The 21,918-nt window shown below is 38.4% G+C and overlaps 1 protein-coding gene across 1 annotated transcript in view; it reads left to right on the top strand.

Annotated features, from left to right (window-relative positions):
- LOC136872675 (uncharacterized) overlaps positions 1–19,949 on the top strand; it is a 29,273-nt gene extending 9,324 nt beyond the window's left edge. The window contains exons 2-4 of the mRNA XM_068227399.1: positions 12,378–12,639; positions 19,565–19,736; positions 19,881–19,949. Of these exons, the coding sequence (XP_068083500.1) occupies positions 12,378–12,639; positions 19,565–19,736; positions 19,881–19,949 (503 nt within the window). The remainder of the gene's footprint in view (positions 1–12,377; positions 12,640–19,564; positions 19,737–19,880) is intronic.
- Positions 19,950–21,918: the final 1,969 nt, after the last annotated feature.

Genomic DNA, 21,918 nt, shown 5'->3' on the forward strand with positions numbered 1-21,918 from the left:
CCAGGGTTCATGTTGATAAGTTTGTTTTTTTCACTATCAGTCAGCAAAAAAATTGTGTTTAGTATCTGTTTAAGTTGTTTTTGAATGGATTGAGTTCAATCTTTTTCAATTATTGTAAAGGAACTGTCTGTAAAAAAGTTTTTTGTTTTGGCTATATAATCTGTTTGGTCCATTATAACAGTAGTGTTCCATTTGTCTTCTTTGGTAATGATGGTTTTTGTGTTTTTAATCTTATTCTTAAGCTGTAGAATCTTTTTTCTATTTGCATGTCACACTGTAGTTATGGTGTGAACCGGTGCACTGAGAACGTTGTTTAATTGTTTCTTAGCTTCATGTCTAACTTCATCCTGAGTATCATAAGGTATTTTGCTAATAGATGCTTCTGTCTATATTACTAGTTGTTTAGCCATGTTCGCTATGTTGTAATTGGGCCAATTATGCTTAGAACCTTTGGAAAGGATAGCAGTTTCTTCTTCATCAAAGTCAGTGTTAGAAAGATTGATAAAAGGTGGGTGAAATTGGGCTAAAAGATGGTTATGTGAGATTGCATTTCTAGGCGGCCTGTTGTCTGCATTGGATTTATTGGAAAGGATTTGGAATTTATGGTCTAATGTGCACTGTTTTTGAGAAAGTATAGTGAACTTGCTGTAAACTTTATCTTGAAAAATATCCCATTGTGCTTTTGACAACAACATAGTGACTTCAAGATAGGTTTCATACAGATGATTATTTAGAAATGATTTTTTTTCTTATGTAGAATAATTCATTTTGCAGCCAAAATTTGTTCGTTTTTTGGTGTACTTTTTTCTGATGTGGTAGAATGTCGTTTGTTTTTAAAAAAATTAGGTGTCAGATTATTTATGATACACTTTTTAATAAAGTTTATATCCTTGCTCAACTTTCCTATTTTGATTCTTAAGCTCATATATTGTTGAGCTTTAGTCTTTGATCGGTAAGCTATCCTATTTAATGTCAAAAACTTCATTTTTGGTCCGTATTGAATCAAGATTTACATTAAGGAGTGAGGGTCCGAGCTCGATAGCTGCAGTCGCTTAAGTGTGGCCAGTATCTAGTAATCGGAAGATAGTGGGTTCGAGCCCCCCTGTCGGCAGCCCTGAAAATGGTTTTCCGTGGTTTCCCATTTTCACACCAGGCAAATGATTGATAGATTAATTGATTGACATCAGTTTACAAGAAAAACTTGTCTACAATACAGGATTATTTGTCCAATAGTCTTTTAGTTTGCGCTTCTTCATAAAACACTTGTGTAAAACTATGACAAAGAATTTGTACATTTTGTATTATTTCACAAAAGTCAATTTATTTCACATAGATTTCATTTTCAGTCTGCCTTCTACAGAGTGGCGTATGCTGGGATCAAGACGTGGGCTATCACTAGACTTAGCTTACCCCTTTTCGATGGTTGGTTTAGTGAACGTCAAGCCTTCAGCGTTTTGATCTGCAGCCAATAGCCTATGGAGAAGCCTGTTGTGGTGTGAAGGCTGCTTCACAAGCTACTGCCCTCGTCTCCACTCCTGCCAATGCTCAACCCCTGATCAGTGGAGATGGTAGTCTAAGGTTTAGCAAATTTAAGTCCGGCTTTGTGGCTAAATGGATAGAATGCTTGCCTTTGGTCGATGGCCCCAGATCAATTTTCAGAATCAACCTTCTCACATTGTTAATTTCCCTGGCTTGGGGACTGGGTGTTTGACATCTTCGTCATTCCTTTTATCATTTAGAGTTAAAAATTTCATCTTGGGTCTGTATTGAACTGAGAATAACGAAGCTTTGAAAGGAACTTATCAGGTCCACCTTTTTCAATACAATACAATTTGTTGTTTAGATTAAATTCCAACAATTAATTATTCGATACTAGTTTCGACGCTGTTTGTATGTACGTATGTATGTTTGTATGTACATGCATCATGAGAAAACTGCTGAAGAGAATTTAATGAAAATCGCTATGTAAAGTCTGAGGATGAGCCACTACAATCTAGGCTGTAAATTATTTTATTCAGGCTGAGTGAAATGGTAGTTTAGGGGAAGGCCTAAAATGTAATTCTAAAATATTTATATATTAGAGGTTCTGTCGATAAATACTACATAACTAAAGTTATATAGAATTAAATTTCGGATCATTTATATCTTATACATTTTTACCATACCAGCTATGATAACACAGATTTTCATGAATTTCGATTTTTGTTGCCAAGTCCATATTAACGCCGAGTCATGAGAAAATGGGTTATCAGAATTAAATGAAAATCTTTATATAGAGTAGGGGAATAAGAAACTGCAGTCTAAGCTATAAATATTCACCCTGAATGAAATGGATGTTTAGAGGAAGGAGCCTAAAATTTAATTTTTAAATACAATACCTATGTTATTGGTCCTGTCGAAAAGTACTACACAACAAAAGTTATAGAGAATACAATTTCCGACCATTTATGGTTTATTCAATTTTACCGTACCAACTATGATAAGAGTGGTATTTGAGAGTCGAAAGAAAACTAAATGTGAAGGTCTACAATACTGAAAGCGCATAACATTGATCAACAATAACATTACATTGACCATTGTTTGTGGTGATGTTCTTTGTGTCTTATGCTGCTGCTCAACTCCGATAGATGGGATTACTGCTGCGTACCGAGTATAACAGCCTGACTGAATATTGGCGGGAAATAGCTGGGGAGTTAGAAAACTTTCTTCTTTAGCATGCCATTCCTCCGATTCATACATTTTCTGATACTGCTGGTATGTAACACACTGGTTCATTATAGTATTCCAGCTATTTGATCCCCACTCTGACGCGTTGTTTTGAATTAGCAGTGTGCACACTTAAGGCAGAGGTTTGCTTATTAGTAGTAGGAGTAGTAGTATGACATAGTCTAGAATTACAATTTAGGCAAATTCCGAATTATAGCACCACAATTCACTAAATAACTCAAAAATTCAACCCTGAAAAGAGCCGTTTCTTAAGAAAAGCTTCTTCCTTTTCACTTGCATTAAATTCTATATTCATTTTATTCCAAATTAGCAGTGAAGAGGGGGTTTCTCATCTGACTTGGAGGAAAATTTGCCTCCAAGTCAGATTTTTCCACCACCAGTGCAGTGAATTGAGATTTTCCAACTCATCGGGTACTCCCAGGAAACAGATTAGTAAAAGAGCATAGATTTTGCCCCAGGTCTCGCCATTATTCCACCCCCCACCCCCCCCCCACCCCACCGGAAAAGACGAAGAGTGTTCATGGATCACGGGAATGTCTGCGGCTTGGTCATTCCACCTCTGGAACTTTGGACTGTTAGATCGGCAACATAGTACTGTTCGTTAAACGTGAGAAAATGTGTGGATTTGCATTTGATTGAGTATTTCATATGAAAGCATTGCTTTTAATTGCGCCATTCATACTGACGTCATTGTAATGACGTATGGGAAACCACTAAGACAGTCTTACTGAGGATGTAATAAGGCAGGTGGAGAGTGAGTGTCTGCTATTAAAATGCAAACTCTTCAACCTGATTGTGACTGATGGTAGGCAAGCAGGCCTATCATTCTAATGGAAATTCCCTAACCCAGTCTTTGTATGAGAAAAGATGTTTGGTGAATTCCCTATCGCGTTTCTAGGGTAACGTAAAGAGCTATGCAATTTAATACAATCTTGCTCACGTGTACACTGCCTAATTTAGAATTCTGTATAAAATGTAGAATTCTGTAGCAAAGCATGGGTACATCAGCTAGTCTACCTATAAAAACAAAACTATATTACTCCTGTAACAGCAGCCCTGTAGTCTTCCTACAAGGATGTAGAAGTAAGCGGAAGTGAAATTCCAGCACTCGGTTATCTATATGATTAAGTCAGAAGTATGAGGTGAGCAAGTATATACAATGAGTAACACATGGTTGATAGTTAGCAGTGGCATTCTGACGGACCGAAGCCTAGCACACCTATACTCCCGTTCCCCGCTCCTATCCGATATACAGCAGCAAGCCGCTTGGGTTGAATTGAGGAGAGAGGGATGAGAGCCTGCTCTGCGATATCAATCTCCGATGCCTTGCTTTCAGAAATACGTGCAACGTTTTTTCTCACTGCTTTCAAGTTTTGTAAATAGAACAATATGTCAGATGTTTACATTATAATGTGCTTTTTTTGGTAGTTGTTTTACATCACACTGACACAGATAGGTCTTATGGCGACGATGGGACAGGAAAGGGCTAGGAGTGGGAAGAAAGTGGCCGTGGCCTTAATTAAGGTACAGCCCCAGCATTTGCCTGGTGTGAAAATGGGAAACCACGGAAAACCATCTTCAGGGCTGCCGACAGTGGGGTTCGAACCTACTATCTCCCGAATACTGGATACTGGCCGCACTTAAGCGACTGCAGCTATCGAGCTCGGTATAATGTGCTTTAGACTTACATCATTCTCAATTGAGATTTAGGTTTCACAAATAGCCTTGGTAGCCCTTAGTATACGCCACTGCTTCTGCATGTAAATTGTCATTTGACTGCCTGGTGTAACAGTTTCTGTTTTGATTGTTTTGAATAAATCATCACTGAAGAAAAACTTGAAGGGATCTATTGCTGTTCGAGGATTAATCAGTTGAAATTTGTACACCAGATAATTCCATCAAACACAGGACGTTGAAGCTGCCCTTCATCGTATTTCTGTATTTCTTGTGGACTGGGTTATAGCTGGGTTGCACATGAGAGTTGGCATCTATTTCAGCATATTTATCCCAAGATGCATTCTCATGGCCAACTAAAGTATCCTCATTTAAAATGGAAAAAAAAAAAATGAGCATGTATGTTTCATCTTTTGTATTAACTTAAGTTATAGGATTAGTCACATAAAGGATGAACGCAGATTATGCAATGACCACAAACTTTTGATTTATCCACCAAGACGCACACACGAAATGCTGTCATTTGTGTGCACTATTTTATTTACAACTTATATATACATTATATGCCTTTGCTGGCAGATCCTAGTGTTTACAGTGCACTATGTCTTCTGGTATAGGCTAGAGCAATTTTGTTACTTTCATAGATCTGTCTCTGTCTTATCCTTGGCTTTGACAATATGAAAGTGACTGAGGTATGAGCGATGCTAGTGATGCCATTCCTTATGCAGCCAGTCCCTGCTATGAATGGTGTGAAAATGTTGCTCATAGAGTCGGTTGGTGTATGCATTTCAGTGGGCTTGGCAGACTGATATGTAATAGCAACTCTGGCTCGGTAAGGAAAGCAACGGGAAACTACCTCACTCCTCATTTCCCTAGTACGCCTCTTCAGTGATGACTAGGCCATCTATGACAGCTGATGGCAGAGCTGTTGAGGATCCCACCAGCGGCATCGCTGACGGACTGAACATACATACATATACATTATAAATGCACATCAATAAACCACAATTTTGAACACTTGACTACTACACTCTCGAAAAAAACACTGTTACGAAGAATAAGAAGAAGGCTGCACACTAGCATGTCAACCAACTACCAACCCAACAAAGTAACATCATTAATTCACTTACTCGATTAACGACTTACACTCACAACCCTTGCTAAAACAAGTCCACTCAACCCTCAAGACTGCCTCTTTATAATTATTAAGGGTTATGAATTTCATATTGTTGGTCCGTATTGAACTGAGATAATATATAAATAATGCACAGTAGAGTTTTCCGCCTATTCAATACTAAGTTGTATTTACAATATTTACATTACATGGGACTAGTTTCAACCCTACTCGGGGTTATCATCAGCCATATTAAAACATGCACAATATTTGGCGAAATCCTAAAACATGTTTTCTAGCACACTATCAGCTAAGCTACACACTCCACAGTGTGAGGTCCAATTTGTTTTCCGCTATGAACTGAGAATTCCACCAGTTAATATCACCACGCGCAGTGTCTACTTTCTTCTCAAGAAGAATTCAAAAAACTTCACATTCTGCACAACAGTCGACCATGCAGCCCATCAACATGGCTTGGTTACTTAATGCACCAATTGCCAAATTCTCCGCTTAAGCTGATACAGTGTATAGTCGACTCTTCTTCTAGAGAGTATCAACTACACATTTTGTCACTCAGACATTGTACAAACTTGTATATTTTTATATATGTGTCAGTTTAGATTGTGTTCATTCTTATTGCCTTAGCATTAGGTCCACAACTGTTATGTATCACCAGGACCTACTGAATTCCATGAGTCTATAAATTTTAACAACACAGAGCACCTTATTTGTACTTTTGTTCCCGAATTCTTAGCATGTATAATGTACTTGTATTAATCATTACTCACATCACACGTAATATTTCATTTTCATTTGAAACATTTCAACCACACTTCATATTGTAATATTATATTTTCATAAGACTCTTACTGCTAGAAAACATGTTTTAGGATTTCGCCAAATATTGTGAATGTTTTAATATGGCTGATGATGACTCCAAGTAGGGTTGAAACTAGTCCCATATAATGTAAATATTGTAAATACAACTTAGTATGGAATAGGTGGAAAACTCTTCTGTGCATTATTTATATGCCTCTTTATATACATTACCCGGCCAAGCTTCTAGAAGAATATGTCACAACATATTTTCTCATAATATTGAGAGTCTCCAATAGCCTATTTACAATGAATGGAATTTTCTGTAACTCTCTAGCGCCAAAGATACGTTTTCTGCACTATTACCGTGTGTTGCACAACATTGCATTGGATTTATACATCATATATACAGGTAATAATAAATTATATACTATTAATTATGTGTTCTTACATCAAATAAACTCTTATTCATTTACATACAAGCAAACTTTCGTAACATAACCTCACATACAACACACAAATAATAAGGCCACGATTTATACCAAATACTGCCCTGACATAACCACATAAATAATAATGATACTAATACTAATAGATGTAAACAACTTCATAGCCACACCTCACAAGTCATTATTATTATTATTATTATTATTATTATTATTATTATTATTATTATTATTATTATTATTATTATTATTGAACTCGATATTTACATTATTTACCCATGGGTTAGAGAATTGTTTCCAAGTTTTACTAGTCCATTACACATGCATCATTTTTTAACGCCCACTATCTTGGCATCACCTTTACACATGTACACACATTTTAAAAAAAAATTTTGTATCACCATGGGGCTAAGCGGTCCTGAGCAGTTACATACAAATGGAATAGAGATATACACAAACAGCATGTCAGCTCTCTTTATTGCTCATGAAAATTCATGAAAACCACACATTGCAAGTTGTACAGTCATACAGCTGGCCTTTCTGAAGTTGTGGTCCAGATTGCAGCATACACCAGTACCTCTAATACCCAGTAGCACGTCCTCTTGCATTGATGCATGACTGTATTCGTTGTGGCGTACTATCCGCTAGTTCATCAAGGCACTGTTGGTCCAGATTGTCCTACTCCTCAACAGCAATTCGGTGTAGATCTCGCAGATTGGTTGGTGGGTCATCTTGTCCAAAAAAAAACCCTTTTCAGTGTATCCCAGGCATGTTCAATATGGTTCATGCCTGGAGAACATGCTGACCACTCTAGTCGAGCAGTTTCGTTATAATGAAGGAACTCGTTCGCAAGATGTGCACGATGAGGGTGAGAATTGTCATCCATGAAGACGAATGCCTCTCCAAATTGCTGCCGATATGGTTGCCCTATAGGTCGAAGGATGTCATTTCTGTACCATTTAACAGTTTTGGCACCTTCCATGACCACCAGTGGCATACATCGGCCCCACATGATGCCACCCACCCTAAAACATCAGGGAACCACCACCTTGCTGCACTCGCTGGACAGTGTGTCTAAGACATTCAGCCTGACCAGACTGCCTCCAAACACGTCTCTGACGATTGTCAGGTTGAAGGCATATGCGACAGGCGTCTGTGAGGAGAATGCGATGCCAATTCTGGTGGGTCCATTCAGTATGTTATTGGGGCCCGTCTGTATCGCATTGTATGGTGTCTAGGTTGTAAAGGTTGACCTCACCATGGCCGTCGGGAGTGAAGGTGCGCATCATGCAGCCTGTTGCGTACTGTTTGAGTCGAAACACGACGTCCTGTGGTTGCACGAAACTCAATATTCAGCATGATGGCATTGTTTTCAGGGTTCTTCCGAGCTGAAATCCGTAAGTAGCGGTCATCCACTGCAGTTGTGGCCCTTTGGCAGCTTAAGCGAGGCATGTCATTGACAGTTCCTGTATCTCTGTACCTCCTTCATGTCCGAACAACATCGCTTTGGTTCACTCGGAGACGTCTGGAAACTTCCCGTGATGAGAGTCCCTCCTGATACGTGTGTGTATGTTCAGTCTTCAGCCCTAAGGCTAGTTAGATCCTCAACAGCTCCACCATCAGCTGTCATACATGGCCTAAGCATCACTGAAGAGGCGTACTAGGGAAATGAGGAGCGAGGTATTTCCCATTGCTTTCCTTGCTGAGCCAGAAGTTGCTATTACATATGTCTGCCAAGCCCACTGAAATGCATGCCCAACTGACTCTGTGAGCAACATTTTCACACCATTCATAGCAGGGACTGGCTGCAGAAGGAATGGCATTACTAACATTGCTCATACATCAGTCACTTTCATATTGTCAAAGCCAAGGATAAGACAGAGATAGATCAATGAAAGTAACAAAATTGCTCTAGCCCACACCAGGAGACATAGTGCACTGTAAACACTAGGTCCTGCCAGCAAAGGCATGACACAACGTAACAATGCAGATATGATCAAACTGCTGTATTGACCGTCTAGTAATGGAAGAACTACAGACAACACGAGCAGTGTACCTCCTTCCTGGTAGAATGACTGGAACTGATTGGCTGTCGTACCCACTCTGTCTAATAGGCCCTGCTCATGCCTGGTTATTTACATCTTTTGGCAGGTTTAGCGGCATCTAGGAACAGTCAAAGGGACTGTGTTCTTAATGCAATATACACATTCAGCATCAGTGTTCCGGCAATCTGGAACCAAGGTGATGCAACACTTTTTTTATGTGTGCATATTGCAGTAACCATCATAGATATAGTCAACTTATAAAAACCATAATTACCACATATCACACATCATAAAAAACATAATTACCACATATTGTACATCTCCCCATCGCGATGTTAATATTAGATCTTCCCATTCAGTAGGTTTAAGTAGGTTTGCTTGTCACTTTCATTTCTTCTCTACCAGCACTTTGGTTTGAAACATTTTGACCTGGCTCTTGGTTTGACATATTTTGTTCGCTTATGCCGTACGTATGATTAACCTTATTGTATTGTGATCAATTGTTTTGAACATTGTACCCCAGTTCAATATCGCTCTCTCTCTCTCTCTCTCTCTCTCTCTCTCTCTCTCTCTCTCCTCTTTTTTTTTTTTTGAAAGGTGTTACATCTTACAGTTGAATTCCTTTTTAATTGTACAATGTAAGATTTTTCCTCTTTGGCCTTTGAGATGATAATAGCTTTTTCCCAGTAGGGCCTACTTATCGTTTTTGGTTCTCACTACAACACTTTCACACTTCATGAATTCACCTTCCTTCTTTCTACATGTTTTATCATTTGCTTTCTTTTATGATGCATTTTCTCATAGTCTTCCTCTTGTATCTCAGGTTCTATCAACTCTAATGTACCTGGCATGACACCTGTCATCATTCTGCTATTTAGAATCTGAGATGGTGATGCACCTAACCTAACAACATGATTTTTGTGTTGTATTCCATCACAGCCTCGACATAATCTGATTTACATTCCTACATTTTTTCATTATATTCTTAGTAATTTCAACCTCTTTTTCTGCTCTGCCATTGGTATAGCTTCCAATATTTTCCGCGCCTCCTGGCCCATTATGTTTCTTAGCAATGATAATGTTATCGTGTGCTTCATCCTGTCCCTTGGCAGTTAAATAATCATCAAAACTTTTTATCCACAAATTAAAGCAGCGTTTTGTCCTTGTAGCATTAGATCGGGTGGTAATTTTGTGTGCCTGGCACCTTCCATGATTATTTCACTAAACACACTTTAAGTAAAACACATGTTACAGGTCGTACTGTAATACACTATCAACGGGTAGAGAAAGGTCCACCTATTCAATACCATTCCTACAGTTTACTGTTCTTAAGGTTCATTTTCCTTTACACTTTCTCATAGAAAAATAAAGCTTACAGTACAGTACTGTAAGAATGGTATTGAATAGGTGGACCTTTCTATACCCTTTGATAGTGATCAATTGTCAATACGGACCATAATGAAATTCATAACTTATGAGTACTGTAATACATTACGTCCATATGCTATTAGTACTCTGCCACTTAAGTTTTTCTTACCGGCTGCGTCCTGTTTCATCTTTTGTATTAACTTCAGTTTAAGTTATAGGGATTAATCACATAATGGATGAACACCGATTATACAGTGATCAGAAACTGTTTAATGCCCACCATCTTGGCATCACCTTTACACATGTATATATTACAGTAACCGTCATAGATATAGCCAACTTATAAAAACCATAATTACCACATATCACACATCATGATAAGTATAATTACCACATATTGTATAATGTAAGCATCCTGATACTGGAGAAAATTAAAATAAACCACATGGGTACAAGTGTTGTTATACCTAAATTGACAGGAAAAAAGTAAGAAATTATAAATTTACTAACCAGTATCTTTGATTTCTTCGTCCGAATTGTCCTCGTCGAGGTCTGAACCGGGATTATTCAATAAAATCTCCAGTTCTTGTCGGTTTATACATCTTGAGTCCATGATTACACTGAGCAACCGTGCATGTACAATTCGGTCACTTGTTGACCACACTGGCCCATGCGGTTATGAAGCTGCCTCGGTAGTACCAACTTAATATCAAGCATAGAATTAGGTTTCAATGGTTTCCTGCCATTTTTTATTTTTTTTATTTTTTATGAACTACAAGCACTGCGGAATGTGCTCCAGCACACTGCCAACGTTTGTACTATGTTGAAGTGGATGTAAGCACTAGAACTCAGTGCCATATGGCGTATGTCGCTCATCCTCCATGGAACACTACAAATGACATACGAGGTATGCCACTCATCTTAAATGTGCTAAAAATCTTTAGGTTATTTTGTAGAAACCAGTGGAAAATTAGATTAGTTTGATCTTTAAATTTATATATTGTAAAAATACTTTAAATTTAGTGTATAATAGATATCTGTAATTCATTAGTCAGTTACACCTCTTCGCTGTATCCTATGCTGGTTGCGAGGCCCAAACTGCTGCTTAATTGATTCATCTTTTTTTTTTTTTTGTAGCTTAAGTATTCTGAATGGATAATTTATGTCTTGGGATTTGAATTTCAATCCTCCATTTGTATTGACATTTATATAATCTTGAGTCCTGTCATGGGCAGATGAAGCGTGCTGGTTTAGACCAAGGAGTGTATAGTAACTATGCTACAAACAGATAAGATTTCATCCTACAACTAAACTTGTCTTGTATTGTACATGTGACTCTCTTTAGTGAAACTGCTGTTGCTCTAGTCAAGAAATTAGGATGGTTAAGGTTTGGATCCCAAGGACATTCTTAATTTTTGACTTGTTTCCATTTTGACAGTATACTTCTTAAGCCAATGGTTCTCACCTTTTTATTGCTTGTGGCTTACTATCATTTGTAGCAAGTTTTTGCGGCCAGTAATGTACAACTTGTCTTGTGTGCAAGCAGTTTGTTTTTAACAGTCTGTTGTTTGTTAAGTTGCAGTCATAATGCCATTTCATCTGTATTCTGGAATGTTTTGAGGTCATTAATTTTGACATGACTGTATTATATTTACTTTTTAAATTGAAATTTAATATGAAAAAGTTTCTGATTAAAAAGAGAAAAGTTGAAGATGAGTCAGTGACAGAATCTAATGGTAAAAAGAGTGAGAATGAACTGATTCAAAGTGTGAGTGTTGTGAGAACGGTGTAGAGGGAAATAAGCCAAGAAATGTGAAAGACTGCCATCCATTGAACAGGCAGTGCATATGTGTTTGCTTTTAGTTCCATTACAAATTGACCTTTTGTGTTGGAACAAGATCAAGTTTGTCATAAATAACTCAAATTTTCTAATGTAAGGTGTAAGCCGACAAATCCCTTATGAAATAAATATGTTTAAGCACTTCAATATTTTTCTTTTGTTCCTTTTTCAGAATAGATTTTCTGTAAAATAATTTTAATTACTTTTGCTAACAATATCACAAAGACTCAGAACTTTTGTGGCACACTCATTGAGAACTACTGTCGTATATTATCCTCCAAGATTATTTGTAGAAGTGAAGTATTCTTTGGTTATGATGCAGCTAATTATTTATGTTTACACTTCAGGAATGATGAGACAAGTAAGTGTGCCTTCATTCTTCAGCAATAGACAGAACTTGATACGGGTTCGTCGAAACAGCCTCCAGCTGGACAGAGGGGAAATTGGATTGGCACCCAGTGGGTCAAGTTCCACCCGTAATCAGTATGCAATAATGAATCCTAATGATAGTGCCCGTATGGGTTCTGATTTGTTCATGATGTACTTGAGAGAGGAAATAGAGCGTTCTGAAATTCAGTCTCCTCCGGAAGGTCTACCACAGTTTTCTAGGTAATTATGTGTGTTTGAATTCTTAAATACAGATCTTTACTATTGTTCCTAAAAAAAAATATTTTTTAAATGTCACAAACAGATTAGCAGTTTCAGGACTTGTCTCTATCAAGTGAGATGGCAGGTTTGATTTCAGCTTTTGAATAAATTTTCAAAGGCATTTTATTTCATAGCAAATAGGTTAAATGCAAATTTTCAAAGTCTTTATATTATATGTGCATTTCTTCTAATGTAAATTATGGCTCGTTACTGCCATACAGAATACACTCACCAGCAAAAAAAAAACCAGTGGAACACTACGTATTTCAGACAAAATTTAATGTTGGTCCATTTGAAACATGGTAAAACTCAAATATTATGACATTACAACAATTTGGCAATGTATCATAAGTTAATTAGCCCATTTGAGAAGTTTCAGTGCAATAATTGATAAAGATTGTTTGATCATGACAATCACAACAGTCCACCAACATGAATTTGTAAATGTTGAAATCTGAAGCTCTGCACAGTTTCATACGCAGTCCATTTGTCCACATGTTTTCAACACATTTCCGTTGCCTCAGTAACTGTTATCACCACCTCTAGCCGCAGTTAACAGCTGTGATTCAATCACGCATGCTCAGGATGCAATTTCCAATGTTCTCTTGTGGTATGAGCTCCCATTCCGCCTAGAGCACAGCCCAAAGTTGAGCCAGTCTATCAGGTGAACAACTCCTAGCACGTCTCCCAAGCATATCGCAGACATGCTTCATTGGGTTTAGGTCAGACTATGAGCAGGCCACACCATGCGCTCAATTCCGACTTCATTCAGGTATTCACGTACACAAACAGCGTGTGGGCGAGCATTGACATGCATCAGGAGAAAGTTCTCGCTGATGATAGCTGCAAAAAGCGCCAAGTGATCCACTAAAATCTGTCAGACTTCCATTCTCAACGAACATAAGCTCCTTGCCCACATCAGTGGTAATCCCAGCCCAGCCCATCACAGAGCCTCCATTAAAACATGTCCTTACAGAGAAAGTTAAGGGTGAAGAATGTTCCCCGGACCTTCTCCATACTCTCTCCCTTCCATCCGGTGTCCTCAAACAGAATCTGGTTTCATCCATGAACAGCACTGAGCTCCACTGCTCCACAGTCCAGTTTTGATAGGCATAGGCAAATTGCATCAGAGAGGCACGGTGCTCACATGTAAGCAGAGGTGCAGAGGTCCTGTGGTGGGCCTCTTGGACTCTAAATATGCTTCATACAACCTCCTTCTTACTGTCTTTTTGCTGATGTTTGTGCCCCGTACTTGCTGCAAACGAGGTTTGGCCTCCACATCTGGTGTGTTGATCATGAAGAACTTGCATTACAAGAAAGCAATAATCGCACTCACTAGTGCTTCTCCTGTGACCAGAACCAGGCTTCCTGTTGTAGATATTGCCCTCTCTGTACCTTTTAACAGTTCTGTACTAATCCTCCACTAATGCTACAGCCCTTGCTGCGTTTTCAGGTGAAAGAGCCATTATGACCTGACTTGGAAGAGTGACTGGCTGTTGTAGACAAGTCGTTATGTCCACAAAAATAAACGGCATGAGAATTCACAACAATAAACCTTAAGACAGCTGTTCGTGGTTATTCTTGTCAAAAGGTGGGAAGCGGCAGTATTGGTGTTGTGATTGTCACGATCAGTAATGTTTAACAGTTATTGCGCTGAAACTTCTCAAATGGGCTAATTAACTTAGGATACATTGCCATATTGTTGTAATGTCATAACATTTAATTTGTACAAGGTTTCAAATGGACTAACATTAAATTTTGTCTGAAATATGTAGTGTTCCACTTTTATTGCTGGTGAGTGTATATTGGTCCTCAGAGATTATACATAAGCAGGCACAGTCTGATTAGTCATAAAGTATATGGTAGTAATGTTTTTACAATGCTTAGTAAAGCTAAAGGTTCCACCTATTCAATACGTTATCGTAATGGTCTATTTAGAACATCACATATTTATTTAACTTATCATAAAATACATCTTTGGGACCAGTTTCGGCAATCCACTATGCCATCATCAGCCATTGAGTTTTTTATAGCAAGGAACATTCAAAAATTTAAAAATATGCAATAGCAAGTCCTATTCTTACATGAAAAACATTTAAAATATAGCTAAATAGCATAGGCCCATTGTACTATACAAATAACATGTCTTTTTTGAAAAATACAGTATTATTTAGTGCATCTAAAATTATTTTTTATATATAATTGGCAAAGTCTATGATTTGGTATACCTTATGTACAATACTAAGCATTGTAAAATCTTGAGTCAATACGGACAAAAAAAGAAGTTTTTAATACTAAATATGGTAGTAATGCACGCCATTTGGTATCTTCACAATAAATCCTACATGCAACAACAAATATTATGTCACACACAAACGCTTTATTGTAGTAGGTGGCACAAGTACGATAATGAATAGAGACACAAGTTCTCAAGTTGGAACATTAAATAAAGATATTTTTTTTCAGATGATTAACATGGGTTGTAATCATACAGGAAAAGTCTCAACTCTATGGCAAAGAGCAAGGAGTTGATTTGGGAGATGATAGGAAGATAATAAAGCCAAGATGTAAAGTCCAGTTCACTTCTGTTTTTGTACTGCACTGTATGATGCTAAGACAGCAATGCACCTCTGGGCCTGCATCTGATAAAGCTAGAGCAAACAATGGTCCTTCATAACACTCATAACACACAATTTAAGCATGTGAATAATGGGTGTGTAGGAAACCTTTCCATACTGCAGTCTGCGGGCAGTCTGTTGTTGGGTGCATCTTGTGCAACAGGGTCTACTCTGGGCCTAGCGAATAACGTCATAGCAGTTGCTCGGAGCGATTTCTGTCAGCGTGCACACAAGCTAACTTCACAGTGCCATCTGATGGAGCAGACAACATTGCTTGCTTTCCAGTAGAGCATGGCATTTGATGTTACCTGCAGCATTTTGTACATGACTGAGGTGGTCTTCACAGGAACAAGTATCTGTGGCATGGATTGTTTCCCTCCTAGACCGCCACAGAAAGAAATCCAAAGGAACTTCACGGGGCCGGGTCAATGGTCCAATATGACCAATTCATCTTCTGGGATAGTTCATGTTCAACCATTGATGAACACAGCGGATGTAATGAGGATGCACTGTCGTGCGTGTTGAACCACATGCAGGGATGTACATTGAGAGGAACCTCCTCCAATCACCCCAGCAATATCTTGTCAAGCAAGTAAATATAGTAATTACCATTGAGACATCTTTCCAGTACATAGTGTCCAGTTAAAGTATTTCACACTATTCCCACCCACATTAAACAAAAATATTTCCTGATAGGAGGAATATCACGCTGAATGAGTTTTCTCCGGAACTCATACATGTGTAGCCCAGTGTGAAGTTGTCATGTTTATGTTTTCAGTCATTGCACGACCTGGTGGTACATGCATGCTACAATGAGTAAAGATCGAGCAGCATGGAGGTAGTGATGGGCAACGCTCTCTCTCTCGAGAGTGACGTTGCAGATCTTGAGAATCTCGAGACCGATCCTCCTGTATTGCAAGCTGTGCGACGTACCAGTAACTACGACTGTAAACTTGATAGTATATCATTGGCAGTTATTGCGTTAAATAATGTTCTCGTATGAAAACGTGAGAGCCAATACATTTTGTCAAAAGCCTGGAAAAGTACTGCATGTTCAACCCTTAATACCATTAACGAAAGTGAAAACAGAATGTCAGTATCTTAAACTGTTCACGACTTATTTGGGGTGGACATCTTAGCTGAATAATCCTGCATAATTTCTGAATAACTGTAGATAGGGTGTACACCTACTCTGGATACTAGAGGAGATTCTCGAGATCTGCGATGTCAACATGAGTGGAACGTGTAAGCTAAAATGCCCGACTTTGCTCCAGTTCTTTCAGCAGAGGTGATGGGCAACGCTCTCGAGACTGATTCTCATGTGCTGCGAGCTATGCGACGTCCCAGTTATTAAGAGTGTAAGCTTGATAGTTATCATCAGCAGTTCTCATATAGAAACGTTTGTGACGATAAATTTTGTCAAAAGCATAGGAAAGCACTGCATGTTGAACTACGAGCTCCTTAATAGCATTAACAAAAGTGAAGAGAGAATGCCAGTATCTTAAGCTGTTCACGAGTTATTTCAGGTGGACTTCTTAGCTGAATAACCCGTATAATTTGTTAATAACTGTTATTAGGATTTAAACCTACCTGGATGCCTTGCAATCATTGTCGACAGGGTAGCTTCCTGTGATGCAGGCCAGGCCGGAGGTGTTCTGCGACGATTCCTTGTCATTGATATAATGCGTTTGTAAGTGCCGGAACATCCCAGAAGTATTTCTGCCGACGTATTTTACTTCTTTTGAACAAGCAATACAGCGGGCTGTGCTGTGTGACATCTCTTCAAAATAACCGACATCCACGACTTACGTTGCGTTTCAGACATCATCTTCAAGTTGTCGCATACAACTAGGCACAATTTCACATTGCACCGTCATATATCAAAGTACCTAATTTTGACGCAAATACACTATAACATTGTAAGGAATTATTTCCTTTGTCACCAAAATATCGGTAAACATAAGCAGTGGTCATATGTTATTGAATGTGGGGTCTGATAACGATGAACACCTACCTGTCGAAAGAATTGGAGCAAACTCAAGCATTTGAGTACACATTCCCCTCATGCGTAATGATGGTTGCATATGCAGCAGGGCGCATTTTGCCTCATCTCGAATTCGAATAATCCACGCCCCTAGTATCCAAGTATGTGTACCTACAATAGCAGTCAGATTCTGTACTTAAACCACTCATTTGTGTACCTACCAGTGCATACAATGCCAGAATACTGCGTCAAAATAGACCTCAGTATAAATGAACGCCCTAGTCGCTTGTTGACACGTATTTACGAAATGGAGAAGATCCGTGGTTGGCCATTCACATACTCAGCACAAACAACATTCAGCTCAGACTGCCTGTAGCCTATGACACGCTGCTCGCCGCACAATGCGAGGACAACGCTCTCAAGATCTCTCGAAATTTCTCGCGAGAAATAGTGCCTGCGCTAGTCTCAAGAAATCTCAAGACCTCGTCTCAGACTGCCCATCACTACATGGAGGTAACTTCCATGATAGTCAACATTTACTAGATGTGTCTCGCTTGCTAGAGGTAATTCAGCATGATGCACGTCTCCTCTAATTTTGATAATACAGTATATCATTAACTAACAGTAGTAGTGTACTGGACCAGTCACCTTCCTGCATTTTCTCATAGAGAAGAGACTCACCCGGTTCATGATTATGCCAAATAACATTAATAGCCTTGAATAGACAGGGTGTACTGGCTGTTATATTACTTAGGAGTTGTCATCATCATAACTTGTCCTTACGGTGAAATGTTTGACTAGTTGTCTGCATTGCACCTGATCTATTGATTCATGGCTTGATTGACACCACGTTCTATTAGGAATTATACAGGCAGCAATTTGTACTCCTCGAATATGAGCACGGAAATCTGGAGGTATCCTTATGGTTCACCTTTCCAAGGAATCTCTCACATTCTATCAAATTATTAAATGGACCTCTCATTGTTGTCAATTAGCACTAAATATCTTTTCTTGGGGAAATTCATCCTTCACTTGTACTGACTGAGAACATTATACTGGGTGTCTCACCTAAGAGCTGTCAGGCGTCTTTTCTCTGGAGTTTCAGAAGGTGTTTTCAGTTTCGTTTTTGTGATGTGTGAGTAGAATCAGCCCAGACAAAGGCTGCTCATCAGGTATGTTATGCAACATGTCAACGGAAAACGTTGTTTAGGTTCCCACTGCAAATAAAATGTTGTTGAAAGTGTAATTTTATATGCCCAATCAATAGAGCAGCCTCAAATTAGTCTGTTGCGGTATTCCGTTCAAGGATATTTATTGACGATGACAGCACAAGAGGAATAATTAGTATTTCCAGTAGCAGCTGAGTGAGGCTGCTGTATGACAGTAGTATGGAGAGAGCACACAGCACACTACAAGGCAGTGCTATACTTTCACCTCCAAACAATATCTTTGAACAGAATAATTTAACAGACTAATTTAAGGCTGCTCTGTCAATTGAGCACATAAAATTACACTATAAACATTTTGTTTGCAGTGAGAACCTAAACAATGTTTTCTGTTAACACTGGATGTCTCATGACGTACCTGATGAACAGTCTTTGTTTGGGTTGACTCTAACTACACATTAAAAAAACGAAATTGAAAATATCTTCCAAAACACCAGAGGAAAGGCACCTGGTGGTAGTGGTGGTGGTGATTGTTTAAGAGGAAGTACAATTCAGCAACCATCCTCTATATAACACTGATCTGAGAGAAAAAATTGAAGGGATCCGATACTTAAAAAAATGAAGATATCAGCCAAAGAAAGACCAAGGGCCACAAAGATCATGAAAATGATTGAGTCTTGTAGCTGATCTCATTATAATGCTTTTTAAAATAACAACTGAAAAAAAGATGTAACTGTAAAAGATTTTGCACACCTGTAAGCAATTTCCATGGTGCATGTGAACCAGACTGTGACTGGTCAAGCACTGCTTAATTAGAAATGCTGTACCTCCAAAAATCATATGCGCAGGTAGTCTGTAGGGTCAACTCGAGAGACATACTCCAGGCCATATGACCTCCAAAAATAAGTCTTAGCCAAACAAAAACCTTAATATATGCATCCTTTGAGACCATAAACTCACATCAGGTGCCAGACAAGATTTGAAGAAACTTTGTTTTGAAAGAGTAAAGATTATTTTGTAAAATGAATGTAGTGTAGGATAGTTATAGATTGATTGTAAACCTATTTCTAATCCAGAGGATGTTCACAGAAGTATTTTCTGTCATTGTTCCTTCACAGAAACACACTTGAGAATGGTGAATTCGTGCAAATGGGTACACATCTACGTTATATGGCTGATGAATTTTCTAAGTCTGACCTGCGAGAGCGAGTTCGTGAACGTGCTGGTAGTGTTAACTTGAGTACTCTTGACTTCACTTCCTTTAGTGATCTACTCTTCGGTACATTTCAGGTAAGTTCTCTTTCTATTGTTGCTTTTTAGCAAATGAATCATTTGAGGTTTACTGTACATTTTTATTTTTTATAAACTGGCATTAATCAAAATGTTCAAATATTTTCTTTTGTCCTCTTCCAACTCAGTTTATGAACCTTTTAGAGTTCTAAAGAGCTGGAATATCTGGTCTATGGAGTGATCCAGCTTATAGAGTATTGTAAGCCCGTTTAATAGTATCCCTGTTGTCAAATAAACATAGCGACACAAAGGTTTATAAAACCTATGGAGTTATTGTAATGTTTATTTTGATGTAATTAGCATCGGAATAATGCGAAGATAAAAGAGATAGTATTAACAATGTAACATTCAGCTACAAAATTGCTGCCAACTCAATTATATCTAAAAAGAAAGAACTTAGTCTTAAAGACTCGTTATATAAATAGCAATTGAAAGAACATTAGGATTTCTGAATAAAAGTCCTTAAATTGTGCTACAATGGTATAAACATTTGAGACTGAAGAGAAAAAATGGAAGCAGAGTGAATTTGTAGATTTCCATATAAGCCAAGAAAATAATCTTATTTCACAGAATTCTGTCATAATTACTCTGTGCAAACAGGAGCATGGGCTTGTGTAATTACATTGCTAGGCTGAGTAGCTCAGGTGGTAGAGCGCTGGCCTTTTGAGCCCATTGTGACAGATTTGATCCTGGCTCAGTGGGGTAATATTTTAAGGTGTTCAAATATGTCAGCCTCATGTCTTTTGATGTGTTGGTAAAAGAACTCTTTGGGGCAAAATTCAAGCACCTCTGCATCTCCAAGAGCAATTAAAATGTATTTAGTGGGATTTAGAACCAATATTATTATTATTATTATTATTATTATTATTATTATTATTATTATTATTATTATTATTATTATTATTATAAAATTGCTTCTACTGGGTGTTTTTTTTTTTTCTTCTCCTGATAAGAGCTAGACCATCAGAAGGTCTCTTTTGGACCCTTGGTGTAGCTAATTTGATAAATTTTGGTGAAAGTTCTTTATTATGTAGAACCCTGTCAGTTGCTGTATAACACTACACCCGAGCAAAACGCAAGTTTGTGCATTCCATCTACGACATAGACAAGCCAACAGGAAACTCGTTGTGACATGGAATGGAGCTGCGCTAGACCACTGCTTCCATCCCAAATACTTGGGCATCACTCTCAATCGCAGGCACACCTTCAAGGTGCACTGTATGAATGTAAAACAAAAGGTCTCTTCCAGGAACACACTACTTAGAACACTTGTTGGATCTACTTGGGGCACACACCCACAAACTGTTAGAACTACTGCACTAGCCTTATGTTACTCCGCCGGTGAATATGCCTGTCCAGCGTGGTACAAATCTGTCCACCCAAAACAGATTGATGTGGCACTCAATGAAAGCTGTAGAATAATTACTGGTGTCCTGAAACCAACTCCTCTCGAGAAAATCAATTACCTTGCCAGTATTACTCCTTGTGACATCAGGAGAGAGGTTGCTGCTAACAACGAAAGGCTTAAAACAAACAAATTTAATGCCTTCACATCCACTCTTTGGATACCAACCTGCCCAACGAAGATTGAAGTCCAGGAAAGCATTTTTAACATCTTCAGAACACCTGGAATGATCATTGGACAAAGCCAGAATTAGCAAATGGAAACAAAAGAACCCTGGCCTTTTGAAATGGATGGAACCACGGGAAGTGTTGCCTCCCAGTCACACTGAGGATTGGTTGACATGGAGGTCCTTAAACAGACTTGGATCTGGAGTGGGTAGAACCAGAGCGACTCTACAGAAACGGAACTTCCCCATCGATACGGCCTTTTGTGGCTGTGGTGAACTTCGGACAACTGAACACCTGCTATGTTGTCCCTTGTGTCCATCAACTGCACAATGGAAGACTTGGTGCTGGCCAATCCAAATGCCCTTGAAGTGGCCAAATTTTGGGTCAAATCTGTATGACATATATTGTTGTAGACCTTTTACTTGTATATATTTGTGTATATAGTTTGTTTCTTTTAAATGTAGTATTATTCTATTGTACTTCTGATTCAAATAAAGAAGAAAGACCGGTAAATTCTCAGTGGTCTTAGAAACAGCTGTGTTTAATCTTTTGGATGACTCAAAGACCTTTTTCGGACATTATCTTCATATAGATGCATGCTGAGTTTCAT

This window comes from Anabrus simplex, chromosome 4, assembly GCF_040414725.1.
Source record: "Anabrus simplex isolate iqAnaSimp1 chromosome 4, ASM4041472v1, whole genome shotgun sequence".
NCBI lineage: Eukaryota > Metazoa > Arthropoda > Insecta > Orthoptera > Tettigoniidae > Anabrus > Anabrus simplex.